This window comes from Girardinichthys multiradiatus, chromosome 14 (genome assembly GCF_021462225.1).
Source record: "Girardinichthys multiradiatus isolate DD_20200921_A chromosome 14, DD_fGirMul_XY1, whole genome shotgun sequence".
Classification (NCBI taxonomy): Eukaryota; Metazoa; Chordata; class Actinopteri; order Cyprinodontiformes; family Goodeidae; genus Girardinichthys; species Girardinichthys multiradiatus.
The window spans coordinates 12,303,737-12,330,679 of NC_061807.1; the positions used below are offsets into that span (position 1 = coordinate 12,303,737).

At 40.5% G+C, this 26,943-nt stretch overlaps 2 protein-coding genes and 1 pseudogene across 2 annotated transcripts; all 3 read left to right on the forward strand.

Annotated features, from left to right (window-relative positions):
- LOC124881037 lies at positions 1–7,418 on the forward strand (annotated as a pseudogene).
- A 1,475-nt stretch (positions 7,419–8,893) lies between these two features.
- LOC124881038 (tripartite motif-containing protein 16-like) lies at positions 8,894–11,041 on the forward strand. The gene is made up of 2 exons (XM_047386527.1): positions 8,894–9,376; positions 9,421–11,041. The coding sequence occupies exons 1-2, from the start codon at positions 8,909–8,911 to the stop codon at positions 10,345–10,347; spliced, it is 1,395 nt and encodes a 464-aa protein (XP_047242483.1). The 5' UTR covers positions 8,894–8,908; the 3' UTR covers positions 10,348–11,041.
- Positions 11,042–18,817: 7,776 nt separating this feature from the next.
- On the forward strand, positions 18,818–24,771 carry LOC124881055 (tripartite motif-containing protein 16-like). Its single transcript, XM_047386541.1, has 2 exons — positions 18,818–18,862; positions 22,840–24,771. The coding sequence occupies exon 2, from the start codon at positions 22,960–22,962 to the stop codon at positions 24,619–24,621; it is 1,662 nt and encodes a 553-aa protein (XP_047242497.1). The 5' UTR covers positions 18,818–18,862; positions 22,840–22,959; the 3' UTR covers positions 24,622–24,771.
- The last annotated feature ends 2,172 nt before the right edge of the window (positions 24,772–26,943 follow it).

Below are 26,943 nucleotides of genomic sequence, written 5' to 3' on the forward strand. Positions count from 1 at the left end.
ATGTCCTTGGACTTGGAGAAGTCTCATCCCCACCGCCTCACATTCAGCTGCGAACCGCCCCAATGCATGCTGTAATTCTAGGCTGGAGGGAGCCAGCAGAACCATGTCTCCCAAAAGCAGAGATGAAATTCGTTGGTCCCCAAACCAGACCCCCTCAGACCCCTGGCTGCGCTTAGAAATCCCGATGAACATAAAGGTCATGAAACAGTCTCAGCTGCAGTAGAAAGGACTGAGAAGCAGAAGAAGCTCCAGGCGAGTCAACAACAAATCCAGCAGAGAATCCAGGACCAAGAGAAAGATCTGAAGCTGCTTCAACAGGAGGTGGAGGTCATCAATGTTTCTGCTGATAAAGCAGTGGAGGACAATGAGAAGATCTTCACTGAGCTGATTCATCTCATCCAGAAAAGAAGCTCTGAAGTGAAGCAGCAAATCAGATCCCAACAGGAAACTGAAGTGAGTCGAGTCAAAGATCTTCAGGAGAAGCTGGAGCAGGAGATCATTGAGCTGAAGAGGAAAGATGCTGAACTGAAGCAGCTCTCAAACACAGAGGATCACAACCAGTTTCTCCACAACTACCCCTCACTGTCAGCACTCAGTGAGTCTACACACTCATCCAGCATCAATATTCATCCTCTGAGATACTTTGAGGATGTGACAGCAGCTGTGTCAGAGCTCAGAGATAAACTACAGGACATCCTGAAAGACACATGGTCAAACATCTCACTGACAATCACTGAAGTTGAGGTTCTACTGTCAGAACCAAAGACCAGAGCTGAGTTCTTAAAATATTCACAAGAAATCACTCTGGATCCAAACACAGCAAATAGAAATATGTTATTATCTGAGAGGAACAGAAAAGTAACAAGAATGAACCAACAACAGTTTTATCCTGATCATCCAGACAGATTCACTGGATGGTTTCAGGTCCTGAGTAGAGAGTCTGACTGGACTTTGTTACTGGGAGGTGGAGTGGAGAGGAAGAGTTCATGTCGCAGTTTCGTACAAGGATATCAGCAGAACTGGAGGATTTGGATTCATTGACAAATCTTGGTCACTAGATTGTTACACAGACAGTTACATATTTCATCACAACAGAGTTCAAACTCCAGTATCAGGTCCAGTTTCCTCCAGAATAGGAGTGTATCTGGACCACACAGCAGGTATTCTGTCTTTCTACAGCGTCTCTGAAACCATGACTCTCCTCCACAGAGTCAAGACCACATTCACTCAGCCTCTATATGCTGGGATTGGGTTTTGTTATTATGATGAAGAATCCTTTGCTGAGTTAATTAAACTTAAATACTACTTATCTGATGTCCAGGGCATCAGTCATTATTTTATTGGACAAACATCAGATTCTAGATCAATCTGATTGTAGAAATGAATTAAAGAGCAGAAAATTACTGAACAAGAGTCTTTATCAAAGTTTACTGTTCTTTGTTTTGATCAGATATATGGACACATTTTTATCAAAATGCCTCAAAATTGACTGGATGTCTGTAATCTGTCTTTTCTTTTCTCTGCCATTTCAACTGACCTGCTTGACTGACAATTGGGAACACAAACACACACACATCCGTGTTTTACTATCTTTATGAGGACTTTTCAGTTACTTCCATTGACTTCCATTCATTTTCCTTGATTTTTAGTGCCTAACCCTGACCCTAACACTAACCCTAACCAGTTAATACCTAACCCTAACAATAACTCAATTCATACCCTAGTCCTAAACCTAACCCCTGCTATGTATATATTTATTTCCTGGACATACTTGAAGCGAATCAAAACAATCAGAGCTCTTAGATATATTGTGGAAAAGACACAAATATGTTTTTATTTAATTCCTGAAGCTTCATTGAGTTTGCTAATTGCAGTTTGATAACTTTTTGTCTGTGGGTTTTCTGACCGTTTTTCTGTTTGTCTGTAATTGTTTGTGGAGTGAATTAGTGTTATCCGTCGTGCATGAAAAACCAATCCATGTTCCATGTTCAGAATGTTGTTTACCATCCGAGATTGATTAAAATGTTGGGTTTTCAGGGGTAAAGAAGAAGTTGCAGAGGCAAGCAAGAGATTATCTGTTGAACTGCCAAGTGACCTTGTCTTTTCCAGCTACTGCTGTGTTTTCCATTGCTACGCTCCAACCCTCCTCACTTTCTGAGTCAGGACTGTTATCAAAACAAAAGGGAAGGGAGTGTCAGAGCCTGGGATTTTTGCTTTGTGTTTTTTGCCTGGTGCTTACTCTGCGTTACCACTAGATGCCGCCAGTGTTGCCGGTGCCAGAGGACAACAGGTGCTACCTGTTTTCCACTCATCAGGAGGAGCTTAAAGAGGCTGGGCAGTCAGCTCCCCAGTGCCTGAGGGTTTTGCCGATGCGGTAAGTCCTTGCTGGCCAAGCTACTGACTTTCTGCACTTCTTGAGAGTGTAGTTCTCTGATCTCTCATTGTGTTCCTTCCCTGGTTATTTCCAAGCCCTGGCTCAGCTCCTGCGAACCTACCAGACCAAGTACAGGTTAATGATTCTCCTGATCAAACTCCAGGTGACTGCCCCTGGGTTTTCAACCCTTGGACCAGCCTCTAGCGACTCCTGCCCACCCTCCAACAAATCTCACTGGCACCGGCATCATCTAAGCACGCTCAAGGTGAAGCATCTAGTGGTTTAGAATTACAAGATCATCTCAGGCTAAATCAGCCTTCAGGCTGCTCATCTAGCAGTACCATTGGAAACCAGGCCGGCGGCTTTACCTCCCCCTCCAGGCTCTGAATTTATCCCTCCTCAAGGTGGACTCCTCTCCACTACCTGTAAGAATCACCTACAGTAGCAACCTGTTCACCAGTCCTCAATTTCTGTGCAGAGTGACGAATCCAGTTCCGATTCCAGATCCATTAACCCAACCTTCAGCAAACTTGTTAAACTTTTCTCCGTCTCCTGAGTGTTCCTCTGCATGTGGGTCAAAGCTATTAAAACTATGACAAGGAGAGACTTGGATGTATTACACTTAATGCATACTTATTTAAATGGTAAGGTAAAGAGAATCAATGCCAGTTTACCATATCACAACAAATAAAGGTAAATGCAATAGTTTAACCTTTTTAAAAGATGTTGCTGTACTTAGAAAATAAGTAATTTATTTCTTAACTTGAGATTTTCTTTGGTCTTTTTTTTTTCAGTGCAACAGACTTGTATATGCCAAAGATAAGGGATCCACTTCTAATAAGAAACAGAGTTATGATACAAAACTCAATAAAACAATAGTTAAGTTAAATTTGTTGCGCTCATGGATTTACATTGCATGAGTAATTTACTTTTGATTCAGACTGTCTTCATTTTTGAATAAAGATGAATCAAGATGATCTGTCACTTATTTAAAAGTAAAGCAGAAATTACTTGCATGACAAGTACTTTTTGTTTGGTTGTCTAACACATAGGTAGTTGCATTTGGATTTTCGTTTTAGTACTGAAAATTCATTGGACGCTATATTTGTAAGTTAGATCAATAGAGATTTTCTTAGGATATCGGTATTCTTAAAGCATTCTGGAATGATAGAAATTACATTTTCATTCAGGCCTTCCTCCATCAGGCCTGTTATAGTACTGTAGGGTTGTTTTGCCTGCAACCTTTTTCTGAAGTTTTTTGTCCAGGTACTACTAGGTAAACTACAGGACCTCCTGAGAGACACGTAGACAACTATCTCACTGACAATCACTGAGGAGATGGTTTTACTGGCAGAACTGGAACCAGAAATCACTCTGGATGCAAACACAGCAAACATAAACCTGTTATCATCTAAGGAGAACAGAAAAGTAACAGTAATGGAACAACAACATTCTTATCCTGATCATCCCGACAGATTAATTTATTGGTTTCAGGTCCTGAGTCGAGAGAGTCTGACTGGACGTTGTTACTGGGAGGTGGAGTGGAGAGGAAGAGGAGTTGGTGTAGCAGTTTCATACATGAACATCAGTAGAGTCCGATGAATGTTTATTTGGATTAAATGATAAATCTTGGTCATTTGACTGTCGGACAAACAGTTACACATTTTGCCACAACAACATTAAAACTCGAGTACCAGGTCCAGTTTCCTCCAGTATAGGAGTGTATCTGGATCACAGAGCAGGTATTCTGTCTTTCTACAGCTACTTTGTCATCTTGTTTGTTGTTTTGTTGATGTTGGAGTTTGTTTGGGTGCTGCCCCTTCCTGTTTCTGTTCAGTCATGGAGGCTATCACTGCTCAGGAGGATTTTTATTCACTTAAACAAATTACAATGACACACTAGACCACAAAATCTACTGCAAAGTTTAGATAAAATGTTAAAAAATGTATATGCTGCATTATGTGATGCAGTTTAGGAGAAATCAAGGCATTAACTATGGAGGATCAGTCCTGCCGAAATAAATGAATAAAAGATTTAATGAAAACATTACTGGGCCAAAAAAGTAGCTAGACATGTAAATAAGAATGCAATTAAATACAACAGAATAATAAAAAGAAGATATTTATTCAGTAATTTATCACTTAGATGTAAATATATATTTCTGTCTTACTCTTTAAGTACTGTAATTTACCTATTTGCTTTTGTGCTTATTTTTTATTTAAACCACAAACTTTCAAATCGTACAGTTTTTTTTTAATTCTATATATTTTTCCTTTGTTTATGCAATACAAGGGAAGTTCTCTTCGTAGTCTCCTCCAATATATCCCTGTTGTTTACAGATTTCCCTGAGCTCATTTTTTCCCATCTTTCTTTTTTACATTCCTTGGTCGCTGTATTGTTTTTTCCTCCTCAACATGCAGCTGGAAATGTAAATACCAAAGGGATGGGACATAAACAGAGGGGGCAGTCTTTGGAACAGCGTCACCGTCTCAGCTTCTCTCCTATCAGCTGAGGTCAAGCCTCTAGAAAATAGGTGCTGATTCTCATTGTGGCTAACTGGTTCTGAAAAGGAGCCAGTTGTTGGTAAAGAAGTCAGGAGCATTGTGGATTAGACAGCGCTGTTAGTCGGGATGGTTTACTGTATCCTGTTGACTCTAACGGAGAGAATACTTCAGTTTGCTGAAGTACTTGCAGGTATTTACGTTTATGGACTTGCTTTCAAAATAAAAGCATGACTCAAATATATAGCATGTTTTCACAATCGAAACAAAGGAAACATATTTTAAGAACTTCAGTGTCAAATTGTCATCTTTAAACATTTACAGTGATACTTCCTGTATCATTAATTATTAAGATATAGATATTTCAAAAATAAAGCCTGGTAAAAATGGCCAATATTATTCATCACATTAATAACCTTTTTAAAGTAATTCAAGGATGATTTTTATCCTGATTAAGAGTTTAGTTTCTATAGATGTTACTCAATAAGTATTATCTACATCTGATGTGGAATTTAAAATGAAAGTCCCTTAACATGGGAAATTTAGGTATACCTCACCATATCTATAATACTTTTAAAATAAATCTGTCCTGGGCTGATTCCTCTTGGTATTAACATTAAACAGTGTTATTCACATCTAATGTGGAATTTCAGAATTAAAGCAATACTAATATGGCAATATCTCTTCTAACGTATTCATAACACCACTAAAAGAAAAGTATAGCTTTGTTGAATGAAGCTACATCATCTCTACGTATTATGCCATTCATATCTGATATGGAAATTCCAAATTACCCCCCTGGAATAATCTAATACAATCTATATTTACACAAATAAAATAACATTTATACAAATATTATTTAATCAGCTTGAAAGAAAAACATCTGCCAAAGACGGATTCCTGCTAAGGTTAAGAGTAGACCATCTATGTCACCAAAAACGTAATCATATCTATTTTCAAAATCTGAAGCCACCTGAATTTGCAATATCATATTTCTCAGCATACATGCAATATTTTATCCAGAGGTGTAAGACCTGCTGGGTTTTCAGAATCCCAAGTTTGAGTTTCAATTGTACTTTGAAATATAGCATATATATTCATTATGTCTCAAGAAACCCTCTCGACATGTACTCTGACAGATTCAAGCCCTATTTGGACTTGATGACGACAATGACTTTCCCAGGGGTCAGGGCTGTTTTCTTTTGTTTTGGAAAAAGAAAACCGGGGGTCTTTCTGCAGCCAGGGGTCTGTCTGCATGGAGTTTGCATGTTCTCCCCGTGCATGCGTGGGTTCTCACCGGGTACTCCGGCTTCCTCCCACAGTCCAAAGACATGCCTGTTTATAAAGATTAAAATAGAAATATATATTTATACCTGATCAATTGATCAATTATAGAATAAATCCCTTCTTTGATTTGTGAGGCTGATTGGAGGGACAGTTTGGGGTGATGGGTTGTAAAAATGACAGAATATCACTGAATAAAAAAAAAAAACATAAACAGACGTTTTGCCTCATTCTACAGAAGCATGTTTTTCTGTCCTAGGTGAAGATGGCTTGTGAGGTTTGCTGATTTTTCTGTCAAGACTGATTCAAACATTGGCTGGTTTTGGGATGAAAACAATTTAGGAATCCGATATAATAAAAATGGTGGAGTGTAAAATAACTTTATACTTCTACCTACTTCTTTTAAAACTGTTTTGTATTTCTCATAAGTTGTGTACCTGTTTTATTTTTTATGTTAACTCTTAAGTCCCAATATAAAAGAACAGTACTTAACACGTTTACACACTGAGTTAGTTTATTGAGCAAAAAATCTAAAACGCCACATTAGACCGTCTATAATTGTACGTATAAATCTTCACATGATGGAAATATTACCACATCCATGTAATGGCTTCATAATACAATTACAAATAAAAAAAATCACTTATGTCTTGATGAGGATGATAGTGTAACTTGTACTTGATTTGTCAAACACCAGTTAAACTCAGAACACAACCACACCAACAATAACATCTCTTAGTCTTTCTACATTAATCCAGGCAGCTGAGGAGAAAGTAAAAGTGGACGTTGTTCATCATTTCACAAGGTGTCTTAGAAAACATACCTTGGCCACTATAATGCTTGTCAAAGCTCCCATGTATTGTTCTCTTTTGCCTATTTTTTCTGTAAATAGGACAGGAAATGCCCTGTGAGTTAATGGCTTCACCCAGTTTTCCACAAGACATGGAACCCTGTGATTTTTGGCAGTTATTTACAATTTACTGAATGGTAAATGATTTTGGATTTTAAATATAATGTTTGAACAGTATGGAACATATTTATGTTTATATGAGTATTTGTCTTTCAATGTGCAAAAGCAGGCCAATATTTAAACATTTTTCCAGGCTTTTTTCTGCAATTGTCTCCTCTTCAGGTGTGGACTCAGTCCCTTCACATTTCAGAGTCCTGGTGGTACTGCCAGTGACACCTCCTGTGGCTGCAAAAAGAGGCCCGCATCACAGGCCTCCCACTACCATGCAGTGCTTTGGTTGCAGACATAGTGGAAAACAGTGGTGGGCAGTCTTCTGGCTTTGCAGTGAACTGTCTTTTCCCAGTGCTGCATTGAGCCCCCACTGTATACTGGTTGGATAGTGGAGCACTTTGCAGACTTCTCTGCTCCTCCTGAATAGAGAAACTGAAAGTGGAGAAAAACAATTTGTCTCTCACACATACTATATAGAACAAGCAAGGCATGGTACACTTTGCAAACATTATAAGTATATCAATATATATATATATATATATATATATATATATATATATGCAAATGTAGCTAAACACTCCAATAAAGCTATGAATGGTACACTAAATGTCAGTAAACATATAATATCTTTCAGTGTGCGCAATGGGCACATTTATTTACACAAAGACAAATAGACTTGCATTGCACACACTTACTAAATTGGCACACTGTCCTAAAGAAGTTACTACAAAATAATAATAATCAATTTACACAAACAATAGTCTATAAATGGTAAAAAGTAGATACTATGGAGCTTCAACCCTCCATAAATACAACCCGGAAATGCACAGGTCTAATGTTAAATTTTTTCAAGTGGTCGTCTTGCAACCAGGGAGGAACATTTTCTTACACATTTTGGTTGTTAAATATTTCTTTCTGCTCCGTATCTTCACTCACATGTTTATCTCCAAAACTTTCTGCTCGGTCTGTGTGTGTGGGAGGGAGGGGACAAAGAGCTTTTCGATTTTGTAAGTAAATATAAGTTTTAAAATCAACAGTTAATGAGCTATATAAATAGATTAAATAAAACAACAATAATAATATACGATGGCTAAATAATAATGATAAAGAAAAAACCCTTAGAAACTGAAAAAATGTTATTGTTCGAGAAAGAAGAAGTTCTCCACAAACATTCCTCTTCCATCCTTTCTAGGTGTCTTAAAGTCAGCATTAAGTGTTCAGCTGTGAATTATAGTGATGAAGCAGCTTTCCTGATAGCCTAGTTGAGGGTTGTTGCACACATGGAGACTGTAACTATGTAAACAGCATCATTAACTTAAAATAAATAAAGGATAATGGTTGCCTGACCTTGTGTTAGTAAGAAGTGGTGCTGCAGGTACAAAGGTCGCTTTAAAGGATGTTCAGTGTTTAGTGACAGATGTAGCTGTACAACTGCTGTTGGTTTAGTTTATAAGCTTCCTTTATGTAGTTGCTCTTCTAACTATATCTGCTGTTTGTTTCCTTTTAGTGACAATAATGATCTTTTTTAGTTGGAGATGTCTTAGTTTTCTAAAACTGACGAACTGATGTCAATATTAGGGGAAATGATTATTAAACCTGGATCTACATCTTAAACACAAACCTCGGGAATAAAATTGCTGATGTTTATTGCCCACCCAACCCTGTAGATATCACTGGAAAGTAGAGGAGATAAAAGTCTGACTGAAAGAATCACATGTTCAGAATAAAGTTCAAACTAATTAAACCTCTAAGACAGGGAAACTCACACAGTTGTTACTGAGAGGTAAAATGGCTCAGAGAGGAATTCAGCTGGAGAAAGTCTCTTGTTCCATCTGTTTGGATCTACTGAAGGATCCAGTGACTATTCCCTGTGGACACAGCTACTGCAGGAACGGTATTAAGACCCACTGGGATGTAGAGGACAAGATGAGAATCCCCAGGTGCCCTCAGTGCAGGAAAACCTTCATTAGAAAGCCTGTCCTGGAGAAGAACATCCTCTTAGCAGAGTTAGTGGAGGATCTGAAGAAGACTGGACTCCAAGCTGCTCCAGCTGATCACTGCTATGCTGGACCTGAAGATGTGGCCTGTGATGTCTGCACTGGGAGGAAGATGAAAGCTGTCAAGTCCTGTCTGGTTTGTTTGACTTCTTACTGTGAGAATCACCTCCAACCTCACTATGATGTCACTGGATTAAAGAAACACAAGCTGGTGGAGCCCTCTAAAGAGCTACAACAGAACATCTGCACTCCAACCTCACTATGATGCTCCACCATTAAAAAAGCACAAGCTGATTGATTCATCTCATCCAGAAAAGAAGCTCTGATGTGAAGCAGCAGATCAGATCCCAGCAGGAAACTGAAGTGAGTCGAGTCAAAGATCTTCAGGAGAAGCTGGAGCAGAAGATCACTGAGCTGAAGAAGAAAGATGCTGAGCTGAAGCAGCTCTCAAACACAGAGGATCACAACCAGTTTCTCCACAACTACCCCTCACTGTCAGCACTCAGTGAGTCTACACACTCATCCAGCATCAATATTCGTCCTCTGAGATACTTTGAGGATGTGACAGCAGCTGTGTCAGAGCTCAGAGATAAACTACAGGACATCCTGAGAGACACATGGACAAACATCTCACTGAGAGTCACTGAAGGGGAGGTTTTACTGTCAGAACCAAAGACTAGGCCTGGTTTCTTAAAACACTCACAAGAAATTGCTTTAGATCCAAACACAGCAAACAGGAAGCTGTTATTATCTGAGGGGAACAGAAAAGTAACAAGAGTGGATGAAGAACAGACTCGCCCTGATCATCCAGACAGATTAACTTGTTGGTTTCAGGTTCTGAGTAGAGAGAGTCTGACTGGATGTTGTTACTGGGAGGTGCAGTGGAGAGGAAGAGAAGTTGATGTAGTAGTTTCATACAAGAATATCAGCAGAGCAGGAAGATCAGATGAATCTTTATTTGGAGCCAATAACAAATGTTGGGTTTTATATTGTAACACAGACAGTTACAGGTTTTATCACAACAACAATCTAACTCCAGTATCAGGTCCAGTTTCCTCCAGAATAGGAGTGTATCTGGATCACAGAGCAGGTATTCTGTCTTTCTACAGCGTCTCTGAAACCATGACTCTCCTCCACAGAGTCCAGACCACATTCACTCAGCCTCTACATGCTGGAATTGGGATTTGTAATGTTTATGAATCCTCTGCTGAGTTCATTAAACTGAAATAATCAGAACTGTTCTGAGGTCCAGTTGGTTAAAATGTGTATTTTAGTTCCAGTTTCTTTAGTCTCCATCATTGTTGCTGAGAGCTCATTGTTGTGTCATTTCTTCACTGCTCAGAGATCAACTGTCTTTATGGAGCTACTTTGTCATCTTGTTGGTTGTTTTGTTGGAGTTTGTTTGGGTGCTGCCCCTTCCTGTTTCTGTTCAGTCATGGAGGCTATCACTGCTCAGGAGGATTTTATTCACCTTAACTAATTACATTTACATTCATTACTTTGTCAGACCAAATGTTGTTGTTGTTCAAATCCATGTACAGATGAGCTGATGGAAACTATAACTATCATGATCATCATCAATCAGGACATCAGTCATTATTTTATTGGACAAACATCAGATTCTGGATCAAACTGATTGTAAAACTTTATTAAAAAGAGCAGAAAACTATTCTTTATCAGAGTTTATTGTTCTGTTTTGATCAGATATATGGACACAAATATTGTCTTTAAATTTGTATAGTTTGCAACATTTTCATTTGTGCAGACAAGTGATCACACCCTTAAATTGTATTATTATATCCAACAATCTGTGGCTGTAAATGGTTTGTTTATTGGAAACTTTTAAAAACTTTGTAGAAATCCTTAAAATCACGTCAGGGTTTGATTGAAATGTGATGTCAGTTTTCTTTCCTGTATTTAACTCAATAAAATAATATATATTCAACATTAGAATAATGGATTTATTTTTAGAGAGAAGAATTACTTTCATGATTCCTGGAGTTGGAGAAGGACGAAGACGCACACTGGAATGATGATGGACAACAAACCTACAGAACCCTGGGGAACAACATGGAGCATGGGCAGAAAAATGGATGAATCCCACAATGAAGGAACCTAAACCAGGAACTTAAAAACAAACGAAAAGTGACAGGCAACATGGAAATAGGTGAGTGCAATCAATAGAAACACAAACGAGTGTGGGTCATGACAATTACAGCTTTCTGAAGTTACGTATTTGTTTATCAAATGATTGATTGATTTATTGATATTCATTTTACAAATTAATATTTGAACCATATAAATGTTGGACCCATCCCACATTAAAACATGTCCAGAACCAGCACTGATGGCTGTCCCAGTTTCCCATAGATAATAAAAAACATTGCACATGTTTAACTAAAACAGGAAAAAAATAAGTCCAGAACCTGAACAAACCAACTTGTGCACAATGTTAAACTATCAGAACCTATGGTTCAGCATTTGGGTCACAAAACCTTCATCAGGGAAACAAGGTCCAAAAACCAGAAGCTCTCTGAAACAGGAAGTGGTTCTCGGTATCTGACCAATCGCATCCAATCATCCAAACCTGGACACAAAACATAGAATCAACAATAATAATAGTAGAGTAAATAATTCAGGAATAATAATTTTCAAATAATTAATTCAAATATTAAAGAAATGTGTTGAAAAGTAATGAATCATTTAGTAATTTTGGAGCCAAAGGTTGAAGGGTATAAATCCAATAAGCCACCTTTAAAATCCAGTCCAAGATCTGATGGTGGCAAAAGTGGTAAAAACACTGAGATGTTCAAGCTTTATTGACCAGAACCCTAAAGTAGATTCAAAATAAATGACAACTGAACCTTTGGTTCTGTTAACAACCCACTGTCAATCTTTCCTTTCGTTTGCTTATTAATCATAAAAGTTTTTTTTTTATCTATTTAATTACTTTTATGCCACTGTACCTTACGTTTCCTATTATATCTCTCTATTTTTTCTTGTACAGCACTTTGAATTGTCGCACTCGTACTCGTCGTACTCGTACTCTTCGTACTCATCGTCTTCCGCTTATCCGGGACCGGGTCACGAGGGCAGCAGACTGAGCAGAGACACCCAGACACCTCCTCCAGCTCCTCCGGGGGGAGCCCAAGGAGTTCCCAGGCCAGTCGAGAGACATAGTCCCTCCAGTGTGTCCTGGGTCGTCCCCTCGTTGTACCAAGGACCTGTTTGCCTTGGGTGACCCTACCCCTGGTAGGGTCACCCAAGGCAAACAGGTCCTAGGTGAGGGATCAGACAAAGTGCAACCCACAGACCCCTTGTGATGAGTAACATAAATGGAAACAGAGTTCACTCGTCCGGACGCGGTTCACCGGGGCCCCACTCTGGAGCCAGGCCTGGAGGTGGGGCACGCTGGCAAGCGCCTGGTGGCTGGGCTTTTACCCACGGAGTCTGGCCGGGCACAGCCTGAACAGGAAACTTGTGTCCCTCTTCCAATGGGCTCACTACACGTGGGAAGGGCCAGAGGGGTCGGGTGCATTGTGGTATGGGTGGCGGCCCTAGGGAGAGACCTTGGCGGTCTGATCCTCGGCTGCAGAACCTAGCTCTTGGGATGTGGAATGTCACCTCTCAGGAAGGGAAGGAGCCTGAGTTGGTGTGCGAGGTGGAGAGGTTCTGGCTAGAAATAGTCGGGCTCACCTCGACACATGGCTCTGGCTCTGGAACCAGTCTACCTAAGTGGCGTTGGACACTCTTCCACTCTGAAGTTGCCTTTGGTGAGAGGCGCCGAGCTGGGGTTGGTATAATTGTTGTCACCCATCTTGTCGCCTGTACATTGGGGTTCACCCCTATGATTGAGAGGGTAGCTCCCTTCGCCCACAGGTGGGGGACAGGTTCTGACTGTTGTTTGTGCTTATACACCAAAAGGCAATTCAGACCACCCACCCTTTTTGGAGTGCTTGGAGTCGCTGTTGGAGAACAGCCCTCCGGATGACTCCCTTGTTTTGCTGGGGGACATCAACGCTCACGTTGGCAATGACAGTGAGACCTGGAGGGGTGTGGTTGGGAGGAATGGCCTTCCCGTTCTGAACCTGAATGGTGTTTTGTTCTTAGACTTCGGTGCTCATCATGGACTGTCCATAACTTACACCATGTTCAAGCATAAGGGTGTGCATATGTGCTCTTGGTACCAGGACACTCTAGGCCACAGTTTGATGATCGACTTTGTTGTCGTGTCATCTGATCTGCGGCCGCATGTCTTGGACACTTGGGTGAAGAGGGGAATGGAACTTTCCACTGACCACTACCTGGTGGGAAGCTGGCTCCGATGGTGGGGGAGAATGCCAGTCAGAACTGGCAGACCCAAACAAACCTTGAGGGTCTGCTGGGAAAACCTGGCAGAGTCTCCCGTGAGGCAGAGCTTCCACTCCCACCTCAAACACGTTCCGGGGGAGGTGGGGACATTGAGATTCAATGAGATTCACCCAGAATTCCTTAAGGCTCTGGATGTTGTAGGGTTGTGTTGGTTAATGCAACTCAGCAGCATCATGTGGCCATCGGGGGCAGTGCCACTAGATTGGCAGACTGGGATGGTAGTCCCCCTATTCAAAAAGGGGGACCGTAGAGTGTGTTCCAACTATAGGGGAGTCGCACTCTTAAGCCTCCCTGGTAAGGTCTATACTGGAGTTCTGGAGAGGAGGGTCCATCGGATAGTCGAACCTCGGATTCAGGAAGAACAGTGTGGTTTTCATCCTGGCCATGGAACACTGGACCAGCTCTACACCCTCAGCAAGGTCCTGGAGGGTTCAATGGAAATTGCCCAACCAGTCAACATGTGCTTTGTGGACTTGGAGAAGGCATTCGACCGTGTCCCTCCGGGAGTCTTGTGGGGGGTACTCCGGGAGTATGGGGTACCAGGCCGTTTGATACGGGCTGTTAGGTTCCTGTACGACCGGTGTCAGAACTTGGTCCGCATTGCCAGCAGTAAGTCGGACTCGTTTCCGGTGAAGGTTGGCCTTCGCCAAGGTTGCCCTTTGTCAGCGATTCTGTTCATAACTTTTAGCGACAGGGACCGTCAGCTGTAAAGGGGAAGCTGGCGGGCCATCCTACGGATCTCAAGTCCCCTGGATACATTACCTGCTATCATCCTGTTTAATCATGATTTCCTCCACCTCTCAGCATTAATTAATTCAGGATCTGAACAGAACCTCATCGACCAGAACCTAGTCGAACAGGCCAAGATTGAAACATGAAAGTGCCCTTTGCCATACCACTTCTGGTCTCAGTTCTCGACGCAAAAGTTCCACAACGGATCACTCATCAAATAAAGTCCCTTGAACTAATCACCTCAGGTAACCACAGAGAACACATACCTTTCTATGTTTTTCCCATATCTCAGTCTTCTCTGGTTCTTGGTTTTGAATGGCTTCAAAAACACAACCCACATCTTAACTGGTCTGCTCTCCGTATTGATTCAAGGTCCACTGTTGTAGAAAAATTAGTTTTTACAAAGACAGAGACCGATGATTGTCACTCAGAATCAGCTTTATTATAATCTTGCAAGAGAGAAGGATTTTTTACAGCATTGGAGATGCGTACAGTAGTGCTGCCAAATCGTTCTGACTAGACAAAGCAAAGGTTCTCCTTATAAGTTACAACAGTTTTCAAGGTAACTCTCATGAGACCCAGAGACGAGGTGAAACCTGTTGTCCTAGACATGTTGACAATGGAAATGGAACTTTACACAGTGTCGCATACATGTTATCTCATACAAGTGAATAGGAGAAGGTTGAAAAACCATCTCTGTAAGACTAAACAGAACCATTTGTCCTAACCCTGGAGGCAAAAGAAAATAACACAGAAGGGTTTGAATACTTTTATCAGATCCTGCAGAGTATCTAGTAGAAAAGAAAGCAAGGCACTAACATTTTCAATAACAATTCACCTTCTTCGATCATAATGAAACTTGTTTCATATGTTATCGAACACTGAAGAAAACAATAAAAGAAATTTTACTGAATGACAATGAAGGAAAGTATAAGAAAATTTATTTATAAAAGTGAATTAATTAACAATAAAAATTAACAATAAAATTGGTAATAAAAAATGAATAAAAAGATGATTAATAATAATAAAAACGAATAAACATGTAAGAAATTAGTAATAAAACTGATTACCAAAAATCACAAATTAAAACTTCCAGAACTACCATAACTATCAACCTCTGTGTGGGCAAAAACGTTCTGTCAGATGGAAAACGTTGTGTATAAAACACTTATCAACTAACTCTGTAGGGGGAAAATAATGTAATCAGCAATATTTTAAGGAATGAATTAGAACACTCAAAAATCAATTCAAGTAAGAAAAATAAAAAAGATAATAATAATAAAATGAAATAATGATTCACCAATCAATTGTGTGTGTGTTCGACACACATCTACATCATTAGAATTAAGTAGATTATGTGAACAGATGGAAATTGAACATTGATAAAACATATAAAAAAAACATCATGAGAGTCACTTTCAGACTCATCAGAGCAATCCAAGAGTTCCCCTTCACCTGTGAGGAGAGGCATCTGATGTGACCTAGAGGTAATCAATCTATTAGAGTACGCAGGCAGGGTACAGCAAATGAGGATACCTGCGAAGGTGACTAAAGAAGTAAAACCTGCAACCCTTCCATTTACCAAAGGTAGCAGTAAACCAATCAGACAAAGAATCAGCACCAGAGTCAGGGTACCAGGGAGCCAGGGTGCAGAATCCATCCAGAGCTCTGGTTACTGAACCATCAGGACCTGTTATTTGGAATAAACGTACAACATAAAGGACCAAACATGGCACAAACACCTCCCTTTTCAGCCAACGACATGTCTAAAGCCATTCTGGTTTGCCAAGACATAATAGAACTGGAGGATAATTGGTCCGTTACGCCGACCATTACATCTCTTGTGATGTTTGCTAAGCGCTGCATATTGTAATGGACATAATTAATGCGATCAACGTTTTTGTTTGGAGTAATCCAAAGAAATATTGATTCCAACCCATTGACTACAGGATTGGGTAACTTATACTCATCTGGAACACCACGTGGGAGAGCAGGAGTAGTGAAAAGTTGTGGTCTGGCTGATGAACAGGCAATACACTCTGTCATGTTAGTGCTTTTAGCAGTAAATGTTATCCATTCTAACCAGGTGTTTTTGTCAGAAATTCAGGTTTCAACCTGCAATACTACTTCAGGTGATGAGACATTTAAGTAAGTGACCAATGCTTGAGGAGGTGTGGTTGGGCTAGGAGAAGTGCTAACACCAGTACTATCTAGAACTTCATCAGGAGGTTTAATTTGATCCACAAACTGAATTTGAAACAATCCCAGTGGGTCTCTTCCAGAAACGTCAGCTCCTAAAATCAAAACAAGTTCATGAAGTTCAGCATGTTTAACAGTATGCCAGGGATTCTTCCACATTTATCTGACAGTTATTACCAGGTTATTATATCTAGTGGTGTCAGCTCGTTGGGTGGACTTGTCTCTAATCAAACTGATGTGATGTCCGCAGGCTCTGTGGAATATAGTTAGAGTTCGGGTTGACAGAACCTTTTGGATTTGAATTCCAGTACACATAAGTCCAGTATTATAATCTTGCAAGAGAGAAGGGTTTTTTACAGCATTGAAGATGCGCTCAGTAGTGCTGCCAAATCGTTCTGCCTAGACAAAGCAAAGGTTCTCCTTATAAGCTACAACAGTTTTCAAGGTAACTCTCATGAGACCCAGAGAGAAAGAGAAACAGAGAGAGAAACCTGTTGTCCTAGACATAATCTTAACAGCGTGGCATACATATTATCTCACACAGCTGCAAGCAGAAGGCTGAGAAACCATTACTCTAAGACTATATAAGAGAAGAATGGAACAACACTGAGCGGTTTAAATACTTTTGTCAGTTCCTGTAGAGTATCAAGGAGCAAAGGAAGCAAGGCACAACATTTTTCCATAACATGCCAAACTACGAAGGAAACAGTTAGCAATAAATTACTGGATAAACTTACAAAGCAATAATCCGGATCATCCTACACATGATATTTTAAAACCATCCTGGGAAAAAGAAAAAAAACCAAATTAAGAGTTTTGGTTGGATTATCAGAATCAGAATCAGCTTTATTGCCAAGTTCGTACATACAAACAAGGAACTTGACTCCGGTACACTTTGCTCTTTTGTTCTGTTTTTGCATTACAGAATATACAAATTTACAATTTACAATGTACAATATACACATATCTAATAGAAAAGGTGCATTTACAACATCTGTATGCTGTTGTTCTGTACTCTATTGAATGTTCATCAGAGAAACAGCCTGGGGGAAGAAATTGTCTCTGTGGCGGCTGGTTTTAGTGAACAGTGCTCTGGCCTGAAGGTAAAACTCTAAACAGTTTATGTGCAGGGTGTGTGGGGTCTGCACAGATTTTGGCAGCTCTTTTCTTGACCCTAGACCTGTATAAGTCCTGGATGGAGGGAAGGTTAGCTCTGATTATTCTCTCTGCAGTCCTGATTATTCGTTGCAGTTATCAATAACATAGCAGAAGAATTTCAAATACTTCATATAGAAATAAGTTCAATGTTGCCTTTGCCAGTGGTACCACCTTGGATATTACCAGAGGCAGTGGTGGATATGGCATTGATGGAAAAGAAAAAGGATCCAAAATGTATTTTAGATTCAAGTATAATACGAGAATATATAAACAATTTCTATCAATATGTTCAGATTTACACAGACGCATAAAAAACAGATGAAAAAATAGGAGTAGCATTTATAATAAGACAATTTAAAATAAAAGTTGGAACAAGGATTACAAATGGATTATCAGTATATTCAGGAGAATTATTAGCCATATTGTTAGCAGTGAAGTGGGTGGAGGATATAAAACCATTAAAAACAATCATTTGTTCAGACTCAAGTTCAGCATTATTAAGTTTAAAACATAATCATTCAGATTGTAGGCCAGACATTTTGTTGGAAATAAAACATACTTTATTCAGAATACAAAGGATGGGTTTAATATTAGTGTTAGTATGTGTACCAGCACATGTAGGAGTTGGAGGGAATGAGATGGCGGACAGGATGGCAAAGAAGGCAACACAAAACCACATTAGCTTTATAATAAATATTAGTAGGTCAGAGGCGAGAAATATAATTAAACAGAAAATCAAGAAAGAGTGGCAAAAAAGGTGGGATGAAGAAAGGAAAGGAAAGGAAGATGGTTTTATAGAATCAACAAGATAGTAGGAGAAGTAAGAACTGGAAGAAGGAGCAGAAAAGAGGAAAGATTAATTACAAAATTAAGATTTGGACATACAGGACTTAATTCTACATTGTTTAAAATAAAGAAACATAATAAAAGAAAATGTGATTATTGTGGAGAGGAGGAAATAATAGAACATGTAATATTAAAGTGTCAGAAATATGAACAAGAAAGAACAATTTTGAGGAGAGAATTTGTAGATATTAAAGAACATTTTAATTTGATAGATACATTGCAAAGAAGTTTAGGTAGCAAACATATTCAAATAATATTTAGAGTTTTCAAAAAAACTTAAATAATAAATAGGATTTGGTTGTTGTAATAGTAAATAAGTAAACCATGAAGAACCACACTCCATACCAGTAGGTGGCGGTAATGCACATCATAAAGTTATTTGCGAACCGCCAAAAAATAACACAGAAGAAGAACAACAACAAAGAGAAGCTCAGCCGAGGTACGTAAAGTTTTACTTTGACTAAAAATGTTTAAAACAAAATATATTACATTGTGGTAACACGTGGAAGCTAAAGTTAGTTAATATTTCTGACTGGAAAACGTCTCGTCGTAGAATAGATGGCTGTAAACAGCCACAAACACCGACTACAGACTCGGCCATGGATTTACCAGAAAGTTTCATTTAACTTTTTCACCGACATGAACTCGGTTTTTATACCTGCAGCAGCCTCGTTTAGACAGATTACATTCAACCAAGAGCGTCTAAAATAGTTTTCACCGCACAAACAAATAGCTTCAGTGTTCCCAAAGTTAGGACCCAGCTTAGTTTATTTTTATTTTTTTTACTTAATTTTACTTACTAATGGTAGTTATACAAAAAACGAATGAATGAGGTATACAGAAGAAACAACACGTGGATACAACAAAAGATCGGGGTGTTAATTGAACAAATACTTGCAACTTTTAACATATATAAATTATTTTCAGAGCCTTTTTGTTCGGAGTACTCTGATATTGATTTAATATAAAGTTTAACATCTTTGAGAAAATGAAGAAAGTGTGGGGTTTTACTAACAAATTTACATTTAAGAATAAAATGTTTGCCTGTTTCTGAGGAGGTGGTTCATGACGCACTAAAAAAATAAAAAGCTCTCACGGAGAGGTTACTGGTTTCAACAAAATGGTTTGATTTTCTTATAACTCTCCTGTTGTTTTCTGGTCATAATGACTTGAAACAAAGTTTAAAAGCTAAAAAACAAACAAACAAAAAATAAAACAACCCTAAATGATAATTTTTCAACTTCAGATTTATTTTCTTAGATAGATCCCAGCATTAGAAAAAGTCAAATGTTACCTTTATTCATATTCCCATGTATGCTTTACAAAAAAAGTACAAATATCGTCTTTCATCTCATTTTGACCCGACAGTCATGTAAGCATTAAAATCAAAACCTCAGAGCCATCACAATAACGCAAAAATGCTTTAGTTTTGTCTAAGATTTGTCAGTAGCAGACAAAACATGATGAGACATGTGGTCTTCTCCAGTAGAAAACTTGGTCAGTATGTGTGCAGTTTCCCATCCTACAGAGGGCAAAAAGAGCAGAAAAGTACAGGTTCTCGTCAACGCATAGGAACAATATTGCCAGTCTTTGAGGCAGCTCAGAGCTCGTAAAGGTGCTGCAGATGACAGTACCCCAAATCCTCTCTGCTGCTAGTAAAATGTACCATTTTACAAATAATTAAACTGTCAAATCTTTTCCTGGAAGAAGCTTTGTATTTTCTTATTGTTTTTACTAAGTTTCTTGGAAAAGTCCACATAGGGTTAGACACAGAGGTCTTCTATAATTTCACCAACACCATCCTGAACCTCTGTGCAGCGTCAGCGGTGTGCTCCTCCCGCATCGCCGCTTGGCACACCCTGCTGCAGCATCAAATGTTTCCCCATCTCTCCTTTTCTATTTCTTCAAAATGAGCGCTGCTATCAGTCCAGAGTGGCTGTTCGGTCTGCTGGAGCAGCTGCAGACGTCTCATGACGAGTGGATTGAGTCAGGAGGCACAGGGCTCCATTCTGGCCTGGCATCCGCTCTTTCCACATCATCAACCACCGTCTGGACCGTTGGGATCAGTGACACCAGCAGACGTGGTCCACTGCTGCTGTTACAGCTCCCCAAGCCCCTCCGCCCACCGCATCAGCCAGATCACACAATCCTGCTGTAATCTCCTCACACACATGGTGAGAAAATAACTTTGAAGCGGTTGTTTAAAAGGCGTCATGATCCACAGTTTCCAAACATCCCATTCTGTCCATCAATCCAACCCAAACATTGGTGGCCAGATCACACTTCTCTCCACATAAATTTGCTGGAGCTTCTTACTGTGTGGAAAGTGATACAGCATTTGCTCCTCTGCTGCGGGATCAGCCCTTTCGGATCCACACAGACAACATAGTTGCACCAGCCTACACAATCCGATAACGGGCCGTGCGCTCAGCTCAGCTGTTAACATCGGCAGACAGCTGCTATGCTGGGCTTGCATCAGATTTCTCTCATCAGAGCCGTTGACATCCTCAAGAGTCCTGAACAGAGGAGAAGACATCATGTCCAGCAGGGGTCCTCGACACGGAGACTGGGGGTTCCATCTGGACCTGATCACTCAAATCTGAAGCAGATTAAGCAGAGCGGCAGTGGATCTTTTGGTGAATGCACAGTGGCAGGTATGGTTCTCACAGAGCACCGGTAGGATCTACCATTTGGAGTGGACACCTTTGCTCGCAGTCCGTGGCCACAGATGCTACTTTATACCTTCCCTCCGGTCCTGCTGATCCCACAGCTCCTTTCAGTATTCTTATGTCTCCGGAGTGCATGGACGTTCTGTGTTTTCTGAACCGGAGCAGCTGCTGCACCTTGCCACTGCAAAGCGTTTTGGACCACCTCGCTAACTTCAGTTTGGGAGATGAACAATTCCATCTCAGATTTCCCATTCTCGATTTCCACTAGGAAAGGCATGACAGAAGGATTGAGGAGATCCTCAAAGGACTCCTTCCACTGCTCGATAATGTCCCCCATCAAGGTCAGCAGCTCCTCCACTGTAAACGGTGTTGGCAAAGCACTGCTTCCTTTTCCTGAGTTGCCGGAAGGTTTGCCACATCGCTTCAAGGTCGACCGGTAATGCTTCTCCATGGCCTCACCAAACTCTTCCCAGGCCTGAGTTTTTGCCTCTGCTACCGCCCGGGCCGTGGCATATTTGGACTCATGGTACCCGTCAGCTGCCTCAGGAGACCTGCAAGCCAACCACAGCAGATAGGACACTTGAGCCCGACGGCATTCCTTCCTGCCGGTGTCCACCACCGTGTTCAGGGATTGCCGAAAGGCACCGCAGCCCTTACTGCCACAGCTACGGGCGGCAACATCGACAATAGAGATGGAGTACATAGTCCACTTGGGTTCTATGTCTGAAACCTCTCAGGGAAACTGGTCAAAGCTCAGGGAACTGAATACATATATGGCAAAGGGCTTCGCCAGATGTTTCCAGCAGACCCTCACTATACACATGGGCCTGCCAAATCTGTCTGGCTTCCTCCTCTTCCAGTGGACCCAACTCACCACCAGATAGTGATCGATGGACAGCTCAAGACATGCGGCTGAAGGTCCAAAGACACAACCACAAAGTATCATCGATCTCCTGCCTAGGGTGTCCTGGTGCCAGGCGCACTAATGAACACCCTTATGCTTGAACATAGTGTTCATTATGGACAATTCGTGAAGTCCAACAATGAAACACCACTCGGGTTCAGATCAGGGAGGCCATTCCTCCGTGGAGCTGAACCTGACTATTTTTAGCCAATATCTCTTAACAATGGGATGGCCTTTTGTGTCTTGTTCAGGCCTGGCCTGGCTGGCTCCTGCCACCAGGCACTTGCCAAGAACTCTAGGCCTTGAATGATCCTAGTGGCTATGTTTTCTGGGGCTTAAATGCACTGGGTCTCCCATAGCACACAGGCTCTGGTCAATGGGTCAGACAAAGAGTGGTTTAGAAGCTTCATGAGGACTTCTACAAGGAGACATGTGGCTTCTGGATCTACCACCCTGGAGGCCATTTATCCACCGTATTATCTAAGTATTACCAATTCCAAGGCTGGGTATTTGGAAAGCCAGAAGGTAGTTCTTTCTTCTAAAGAGTCTAGTAGTTTATCATTTTCTGTTTCGTTATCATATATAGTCCATCAGCAGGTGTTGATCTCTCTCTCTGTGTAACATAATTATCGCTTGAAAAAACAAAACAGCATATTTTAGAGGGTCGATACAATCGCCCAACCTTGGCGCACACTGACTATGGAGTAAAATTGACTGATCCTGGAATTTACTTAAAATTTCAGTGAAACAAACATTATCCACAATGTCAAATCCAGCTCTGTGAATTGAAAGCCAACCTTATTTTTGCTGTGAACTAATATATTTTCATGTTTCTCCTCTTAGATCCACAAGTCAGATGAGGATTTATCTGACATTCACTAAAGCAACAAGTCTTTGAGATCTGAACTCAGACCAGTGAAACTAACTCAGTCATTGTTATTGAGAGGTGAAACGGTACAGACAATGCCTAATCTGGAGCAAGAAAAAATCTCCTGTTCCATCTGTTTGGATCTACTGAAGGATCCAGTGACTATTCCCTGTGGACACAGCTACTGTATGAACTGTATTAAAACCCACTGGGATGGAGAAGATCAGAGGAGAATCTACAGCTGTCCTCAGTGCAGGAAAACGTTCAACCCAAGACCTGTCCTGCAGAAGAACATCATGCTAGCAGAGTTAGTGGAAGATCTGAAGAACACTGAACTCCAAGCTGCTCCAGCTGATCACTGCTATGCTGGACCTGAAGATGTGGCCTGTGATGTCTGCACTGGAAGGAAGATGAAAGCTGTCAGTTCCTGTTTATCCTGTCCGGCTTCTTATTGTAAAAGTCATCTGCAATCTCACTATGATGCTCCACCATTAAAGAGACACAAACTAACAAAACCTTCCAAAAAGCTCCAGCAGAACATCTGCCCTCGTCATGATGAGGTGATGAAGATCTTCTGTCGTACTGATCAGCAGTGTATCTGTTATCTCTGCTCTATGGATGAACATAAAGGTCATGAAACAGTCCCAGCTGCAGCAGAAAGGACTGAGAAGCAGAAGAAGCTCCAGGTGAGTCAACAACAAATCCAGCAGAGAATCCAGGACCAAGAGAAAGATCTGAGGCTGCTTCAACAGGAGGTGGAGGCCATCAATGTCTCTGCTGATAAAGCAGTGGAGGACAGTGAGAAGAACTTCACTGAGCTGATTCGTCTCATCCAGAAAAGAAGCTCTGATGTGAAGCAGCAGATCAGATCTCAGCAGGAAACTGAAGTGAGTCGAGTCAAAGATCTTCAGGAGAAGCTGGAGCAGGAGATCACTGAGCTGAAGAGGAAAGATGCTGAGCTGAAGCAGCTCTCAAACACAGAGGATCACAGCCAGTTTTTCCACAACTACCCCTCACTGTCAGCACTCAGTGAGTCTACACACTCATCCAGCATCAATATTCGTCCTCTGAGATACTTTGAGGATGTGACAGCAGCTGTGTCAGAGCTCAGAGATAAACTACAGGACATCCTGAGAGACACATGGACAAACATCTCACTGATGGTCAGTGAGGTAGATGTTGTACTGTCAGAATCAGAACCAAAGACCAGAGCTGAGTTCTTACAATATTCTACAAAAATCACTCTGGATCCAAACACAGCAAACAGGAAGTTGTTATTATCTGAGGGGAACAGAAAAGTAACAAGAATGAACCAACAACAGTCTTATCCTGATCATCCAGACAGATTCACAGATCATGATCAGGTTCTGAGTAGAGAGAGTCTAACTGGACGTTGTTACTGGGAGGTGGAGTGGAGAGAAGGAGGAGTTGGTGTAGCAGTTTCGTACAAGGATATCAGGAGAGCAGGGTGGTCAGATGAATGTTTATTTGGATTTAATGACAAATCTTGGTCATTTCACTGTTTCACAAACAGTTACACATTTTATCACAGCTACATTGAAACTCCAGTTTCAGGGCCAGTTTCCTCCAGACTAGGAGTGTACCTGGACCACAGAGCAGGTATTCTGTCTTTCTACAGCGTCTCTAAGAACATGACTCTCCTCCACAGAGTCAAGACCAAATTCACTCAGCCTCTATATGCTGGAGTTAGACCTATCCTTTATGGAGATTCTGTTGTTTTTGTTAACCTGAAATAGTCTGAACTGATCTGAGGTCTGGTTGGTTTATACACTGCTCAAAAAAATAAAGTGAACACTCAAATAACACATCCTAGATCTGAATGAATGAAATATTCTCATTGAATATTTTGTTCTGTTCAAAGTTGAATATGTTGACAACAAAATCAGACAAAAATCATCAATGGAAATCAAATTTATTAACCAATGGAGGCCTGGATTTGGAGTCACTCACAAAATTAAAGTGGAAAAACAGGAGCCTGGTCATGCTCCTGATGAAACGGTGGATGGTCTCCTGAGGGATCTCCTCCCAGACCTGGACTAAAGCATCCGGCAACTCCTGAACAGTCTGTGGTGCAACGTGACGTTGGTGGATGGAGCGAGACATGATGTTCCAGATGTCCTCAATCGGATTCAGGTCTGAGGAACGGGCGGACCAGTCCATAGCTTCAATGTCTTCATCTTGCAGGAACTGCTGACACACTTGATTTACTTGGAGATATATTGTGTCGTGTTCCCTTTATTTTTTTGAGCAGTGTATATTCACCCATTTTGAATTTCCGTGCTTGCAACACTTTCCAACGAAGATGGGACATGTTTCTCACTGTGTTCCATCACTTCTCCTTTTAGCAACACTCAATAAGTGTTTGGGAGCTGAGGATGCTAATTGTTGAAGCTTTGTAGGTTGAATTCTTATTCTTGCTTGATTTCTAGTACCAGAACACTTTTACTACACAGCCTCGTCTGGCATTGTCTTGCTGAAATTAGTAGGAACAACCCTGAAGTGAACGTTGGTTGGATGGCGGCAGATGTTGCTCCTAAACCTGCAGCTTTCAGCATCAATGATGCCTTCACAGATGTGCCAGTTACCCATGATGCCATGGGCGCTAACACATCCCCATACCATCACAGATGCTGGCTTTTGAACTTTGCGCTGATAACAATCCAGATTGTCCTTTTCCTCATTGGCCTGAAGTACGAGATGTTCATGATTTCCAAAAGAAAGTTTGAAATGTGGACTCATCAGACCACAGCACTGTTGTCGACTTTGTCAGTCCATCTCAGATGAGCTCGGAACAAGAAAAGCCAGCGGCGTTTCTGGGTGTTGATGAATGTCTTTCGCTTTGCATGGTAGAGTTTTAACTTGTAGCAACGAATTGTGTTAATTGACAATGGATTTCTGAAATGTCCCTGAGCCCACGTCATAATATCTGCTACAGAATGATGTTGGTTTTTATGCAGAGGGATCAGATGTCACAAGCATTGATTGTTGGTTTTTGGCCTTGCAGCTTATGTGCAGAGATTTCTCCAGATTCTGTTAATCTTTTGATATTATGGGCTGTAGATGATGAATCCCTAAATTTACTGCAATCGAACATTGAAACGTTTTAAGTTTAGATACTTTTCTTATATGATTTACTTAGCAAATGTTTTTTATTCAGACATAATCGTTTCTTGATTTTGTATAAGCAGTGAGAGAAGGTTGTTATCTAACAGTATGTAAAACAAAGTCACACTTTAAAGTCTGGTGCTTCGACTCTGGAAACAGTTACTCCCTAATGAGAGTTAAAGGAATAAATGGCTCAAATTGTTGTGATTGATGAGTGTTTCAGTTTTGGAATTTCTTTTATATTTCTCCGTTTCTCTGTTGTTTATGTTCTCTATCTGCTGACATTTTAGTCCACTTGTTTACAACTAGATTTTTTGTTCATTCTTGTGTTCTTTGTACATTTTTGTATTTCAGTTTTTCTCAAATCTCTGCCTTAATTCTCCTCAGCTGTTTCTCATTCTCACCTGCGCTCCATTTGTTTCTCCTTGTTTCCCGCTGTATATAAGCTGTCCTGAAACAGTTTGTAGATTCATAGTGTAAACTAGCACCCTCTCACAACCTGCTGAAGCCAGGTGTGTGACTTGATTTAAGACGGACATAAAAAAAAAAACATGACAGGATTTAAAAATATTTGAAAGTGAACTGGAAGCCAAAACTGGATAAATGTGGTCTATTTTTCCAGTGCCAGTTATAAACTGGTTTACAGCATTTCAAACCAGTTGTAAACATACAGTGGTGGTCTTTCTGATTCTGTAAACAGGGTTTCTGCAGGGTCTTAAAATGTCTTAAATTTTTAAATCAAAATTTAAGGCCTTAAAAAGTCTTAAATTCTCTGAAGTTTGTGTTCTAGGTCTTAAGTAATGTTCAAACAGGTCTTAATTTTCCTACATCCATGTAACACTACCTGTATTGCTCTCTGAAGGGCTCTCGCAGTGCTATACAGGTCCTTCTCGAAATATTAGCATATTGTGATAAAGTTAATTATTTTCAACAATGTAATGATGAAAATTTAA